This window comes from Mobula hypostoma, chromosome 9 (genome assembly GCF_963921235.1).
Source record: "Mobula hypostoma chromosome 9, sMobHyp1.1, whole genome shotgun sequence".
Classification (NCBI taxonomy): Eukaryota; Metazoa; Chordata; class Chondrichthyes; order Myliobatiformes; family Myliobatidae; genus Mobula; species Mobula hypostoma.
In genome coordinates, this window is record NC_086105.1 from 114,371,776 (window position 1) to 114,377,775 (window position 6,000).

Sequence of the window (6,000 nt, forward strand, 5' to 3'; positions counted from 1 at the left end):
TGGATAGCATTTACAGCACATAAAGCATCTGTTGCACCTAATAGGGCCAGGCTCCACCGGACGCTCCCCTTACCTATTTTTGCACCCACTATTTCTTTTCCCCTATTTGTCAAGCTTCTTTTACAGACCCTTTGATGGCATTGTCTCAGCTATACTGCACGGTGATGTGCTTCAACCTCTGGGTAAATCCTTGAATCCTGAATTCACTTTTGGATCTTTATCACTATCTGCTAAATATTATTCCTGGTTCTAGACTTCCTGTAAGTGAAATCAACATTTTTCTTCTAAAAGTACACAGCAAAATATTCTTCCTACTCTATGACAAAATCTTTTAACTTTACTATATTATTGGCTTCAATAACCATCACACTTCTATACTAGTGCCTCTTAGGGTTGCTAAAAGTGTGTTTCTCTGTGAAGGCTCAGCCTACATATGGTGTGATGCGTCTGGAGTACCTGGAAATGGTGATATCTGAAACACTGAGGTTATATCCTCCTGCACCCCGTTTGGAAAGAGTCTGCAAGAAAGATGTCAAACTCAATGGAGTGGCAATTCCAAAGGGCACTGTAGTTGTGGTGCCTGTTTACGTCTTGCACCGTGATACAAAGTACTGGGAAGAACCTGAAGAATTCAGACCTGAGAGGTATGTAGTAATGACATTGCCTTTTAAATGCACCAACCTCTGACCCAACACTCACCATCAACTGTGGCCTTTGCTAACCAGTTGAAGTTATTTTGGTTTTTTTTCATGGAAAGCTTCAAGCTTAGTAGATTATAGGGCAGATAATCAAACAACATAGTCAACAAGGTAGGCTTTAAGGAACATCTTGAAGTGAATGGAAGTGAAATTTGGTAGCCTATTTATGCTGCCCCTCGAGAGCAGATTCAGTACACTACTAAGTACTTGTAGATGTGTTCCCGATACCCTATTTTCATTTGTTTGCACACTGGAAATCAGAATGAGTCTCATAGGTAGATCTGGCTCCTGTTTGCAAAAATTGAGCTTCTAGCCCTTACAGATATTCTGCCTCTGGGGAATTGGCTACTAGTATCCAGTACAATTTTCCCAACCTAAAAATCCACCAGATGAAGTGCTGACTGTAAACATTTGATATACAGTGAAAGCTTTTGTTTGCATGCCATCAGACAGAGAAATATGTTAAGCTAGTATAAAAGGGAAAAGATACAGAACGTACATTAATTTATAGGGAAAGTGAAGGTAGACAATTGCAAGGGACCTGACAAGGTAGATTGAGAAATCAACAATTCATCTTTAGCATAGAGAAGTCTGTGCAAGAGACTTGTACCACCAGGTGCAAGGATAGTTTCTATCCCACTATTACATGTGTGCAAGCTTTTGTATCTTCAACCCAGTGGGAGGGAAGAGAAGGAGGAATGACCAGAGTCGAAAGAGGAACCCTTGTTACGTTGGTTGCTTTCTAGAGGCAATGGGAAATGGGGACTGAGTCAATGGAAGTGAGGCTTGTTTACATGATGGTTTGGGCTGCATTCACAACTCTTTGGAAATTTTTATGGTCTTGGGCAGAGCAAATACCATATCAAGCTGTGATGCATCCCAATAGGATGCTTTCTGTGGAGCATCTATAAAATGTTGGTATTATTTTCAAACTTGAAAAAGGATTTAGAAAAAAATGTGTCCACACTGTCAGGAGTTCCAAAGTCGAAGGATTATCATCAATTAGCATCCAATATTTATGGAACTGCAACATCAGGTACATATGAAAGTCAGGGAGAAATGAGAACTTAAGTCAGTTACTTATTCAAAGTGTTCCAGTCTTCATCTATGTCTCCTGACCAAATCTTATAATGATCCATTTTGCATACTCAACTTGTTTCCATATATTTAGGTTTAGTAAAGAAGAATGGAAATCTTCGAATTCTTGCATCTTACTGCCATTTGGGTTGGGTCCTCGCAACTGCATTGCGATGCGCTTCGCTCAATTTGTAATCAAGATGGGACTTGTTTCGCTCCTTCAACGTCTGACTTTTGTGCCATGCAAGGAGACACCGGTGAGCTCTGCAGAATAGAGGATTTGCAGGGGGGAGGGTGGGGGGGGGGTGCGGTGGGGAAGTGATTTGTATTGTGAAATTACATTTAAATTAAGAGCTTTTAAAGGAGCATGTGAATTGAGGAGGGAAATATGGAAAGATAGCTGATAAAAGGATAATGGTGTCTATTCAAGCTTTTCAGTTAATTTAATGTCGCTGTTTCTATTCCAGGTCCCATTAGAAATTGATGTGAAAGGACCCATGCATCCTAAAAAACCCATAATTCTGAAATTGGTACCACGAACGAAAACTGATTCAGAGGAGTAAGAGACAAGAATGCAGTGGTGCTGCGAAATATTTAGGAGAGTGTACATCACATAACTTAGAGTTTAGAGATTTATACCACTAAATATTTGAATGGCATCTTGAGAGTGAGGAAGCTAATCATTTTCACGAAGGTTAGAGATAAGCATCTTCATGTTTAATTGTGAAGAGAGTCTTTAGTGCTGTCGATTGTTGGATACTAAATAAAACAACTAGTTATTACTCCAATCAAAAAATGTTGAAAACTAACTTAGAGGTTCACTTCAATATCCAATCATTTTATGATGTGCCATTAATATCTAATAAAGAGATAGCTTGCAAATGGTTTTTACCCTTTGCAATTAATAGTAAAGCATTTTATGTTCAGCATCTTGATTTTGAATGTTTGTGCCAGTTATAAATTTGTCTACTTCTTTTTGTGATCTAATAAACGTTCATGTTCAAAAGAAAACTGTTTAGTGTGCAGAATGGCTAGTTATTCAATATTGTCCATTATGTAGTCTTGCTTAGGCTGTATTTTGTCCTAAGGCATACTTCTGGGTTTACTACTTGGTGCAGTTATGATGTGAGAGAGAGAGATGTTGGGTGAAGAGCGGGTTGCTTAAGGGGAAACAGACATTGTAGTGATTTATGCTGGCACCTGTTCAAAAGTCTACGCAGTGCTTGTTCTATATTTAAAATTTTCAATGCTGCAGGCTGTGAGCAGAACATTGAAGAGTATATCTGCAGTTCTAGGTGTAGTCTTGTCTGGTATGCCTGAGAGAGACCAACTGCCTCTGCTTCCTTCAATCAACAATGGTCATGGTGTGTACTGGACTAGGATGGGTCCGTGCTCCTGAGCAATGTTTCATCTGTCACAAGAAATGTCATCATTTTGAAGGCATAGAGGGAAAGGGCAAATCAGCCTAGAAAAGTATAAAATGTTGAAATTTGTTTCAGCCACGGAAGAGTTGTAATTCCCAGTTTCTAATTCATTCCTTTAAATGCACTCTAAATGTATTTTTTGTGCATGTGTGTAAATGTATTTGAAGAAAAGCACCATTTATGAATTTCTTGATGGAATAGCTCAAGAGCACTTTAGAATCTCTGATACACAACTACCACTTGTGAAAGGTCAGAGATTGCAGATATGCTCAGCTCAGCCTGTCCTCCTGCCCTTTGACCTTCCAATCAGCTCCCATCTATCACCATCTCCACAGGAACTTCCATATTGAGAGTTCAAGTTCTGTGAAGCTACAGAGGTAGGAAACCCACCCCAGGTGATCTTCCTTCTTAAGGTACCAGGAATAAGAACACGAGATAAGTATGAAGAGGAAATGAACACACTTGCTCATGAGAAAATGCAGACCCTGCACCACCATTCTTTCATCCCAATGGTGGTAGTAATGCAAAGAGGGTATATGCCAGATAATGAGAATCTCTAATGATGGATGTTGCCTTCTTGAGTCATCGCCTCTTGAAGATGTACTTGATGTGGGGAGGGGGAGGAAGACTCAGTCACTTCCATAATGGAACTAGCTGCGACTACAACCTTCTGCTGCCCCTTGGGATCTTGTGCATTAGACTACCAAAAGTCAAGAGCTTTCAGATGTAAACTATTACCATGATCTATAAACATGAGAAATTCTGCAGATGCCGGAAATCCAAAGCAACGCACACAAAGTGCAGGAGGTACTCAAAAGGTCAGGCTGCATCTATAGAAATGAATGAATTGCCTTTTTGATAATTGTTAAATTAAAATGATATCAAACCAAGAGCAATATTTCCAGTTATGGCAGTTAATGTAGAGTACTGATTTTTTTTTTCAATTTTACAGTTTCTTTCAACAATGAATTCATTTTATCCTATCAATCCTAGTAGCAAATTATCCTAGTAACAAATGAATTACAGTGGATTCTGGTTAAGTGGGCCATGAGTTAATTGGAGAAGCTTAAAGAACAAAAACTAATTGAGAAAATAGCTAGGATTCTCTTCATTTACGTGGGGCACTATGCTGCTTAATTGGTGCAGGAGACTGTTGACAAACAGTTTCTAATTAGTGCTAGTTGAGTGCACATGTGTGGCTGTTAGACATTTACAGCATTCTTAGAGCAAACAGTTTTTAAATAGCCTGAGTTGCATGTGTTTGTGTTCAAAAAGCAGAGAGTTTTCTCAGATAATTTGCGAGAAATAAGCAGTAAGGCAATTCGGAACCGTTTTGTTAACATTGGTTTCAGGCATTCAAGCTGGGAGATGCTTGAAACGGCCGGGGGTGAAAATGAAACAATTTTTCTACTCCAAAAGGTAGGAACTACAAAGAATTTGAAGGTATCAGCAATTATCTTGAATATTAGAATGAAATGGAGATTTAGAGGATGTAATCGACGAAAGCGCTATATGAAGGCAGTCTACTCTCTGCACGAGATGTCTGTGCCAATTTTGTTCATTTATAGTCAGTCTAAAGTACACACCAGGAAGTAATACACAGTTTTATAGTACTGTAGTAGTATTGATAGTGTTCTGATTTGTTCTGTATTTTATTTAAATACATAATTTTTAAATATTTGTTTATACTTTAACTATTTCTATAAAACTTTGTCTAATTGGGGCAGCCGCTTAATTGGGCCAAAATGTACTGACAATGTGTCCCAATTAACCAGAATCCGCTGTATATTCCAAAAAGGGAAAGCAGTGCTAAAAACAATTAATTCATGGTGATGTTAATTCATCTAGAGTTTTTGCTGGGATGACTACAACCTATTTTCAAATGCTGACTAAGTTCGTTACTTTTTACCTACTGACATCAACAAGTCATAAAGAAGTCCAGCACAGGAACAGGCCGTTTGAGCCACCTAGTCCATGCCAAAACCATTTAAACTGTCTACTCCCAATGACCTGCACCAGGACCAGAACCCACCATACCCCTACTATCAATGTACCTGTCCAAACTTCTCTCTTAAGTTTTGAAATTGAGCTTACATGTGCTATTTGTGCTGGCAGCTCATTCCATACTCTCAAGACCTTCTGAGTGAAGAAGTATACCCTCATGTTCCCCTTAAACATCTCACTTTTCACGCTTAACCCAGGACCTCTGGTTGTAGTCCCACCCAACCTCAGTGGAAAAAGCCTGCTTGCATTTACCCTATCTATACCCTTCATAATTTTGTATACCTCTATCAAATCTCCTCTCAGTCTTCTACGTTCTAAAGAGTCAATCCTAACCTATTCAATCTTTCCTTATAATTCAGGTCCTTCAGACCTGGCAATATTACTCCAAATTAGGCCTCACCAACATCTTATACAACCTCAACATAACATCTCATCAGAAATTCTGTATAACATACATTGATTCATGAAAGCCAATGTGCAAAAAGCTTTCTTTTCAACCCTATCGACCTGTGATGCCACTTTCAATGAATTATGGACCTGTGTTCCCAGATCCCTTTCTTCTACCACAATCCTCAGTGCCCTACCTGTACTGTTTAAGACCTACCCTGGTTAGTCCTACCAAGGTGCAAAACTTCACACTTGTCTACATTAAATTCCATCTGTCATTTTTCAGGCCATTTTTCCCACCGCTGCAGATCCCTCTGCAAGCCATGATAGCCTTCCTGACTGTCCACTACACCCCAAATCTTGGTGTCATCTGAAAATTTGCTGATCCAGTTAACCACATTATTATCCAG

The 6,000-nt window shown here is 39.2% G+C and overlaps 1 protein-coding gene across 1 annotated transcript in view; it reads left to right on the forward strand.

Annotated features, from left to right (window-relative positions):
- Window positions 1-2,776, forward strand: part of LOC134351977 (cytochrome P450 3A24-like) — a 55,433-nt gene extending 52,657 nt beyond the window's left edge. The window contains exons 11-13 of the mRNA XM_063058959.1: window positions 421-644; window positions 1,870-2,032; window positions 2,243-2,776. Of these exons, the coding sequence (XP_062915029.1) occupies window positions 421-644; window positions 1,870-2,032; window positions 2,243-2,338 (483 nt within the window). The 3' untranslated portion in view covers window positions 2,339-2,776. The remainder of the gene's footprint in view (window positions 1-420; window positions 645-1,869; window positions 2,033-2,242) is intronic.
- The last annotated feature ends 3,224 nt before the right edge of the window (window positions 2,777-6,000 follow it).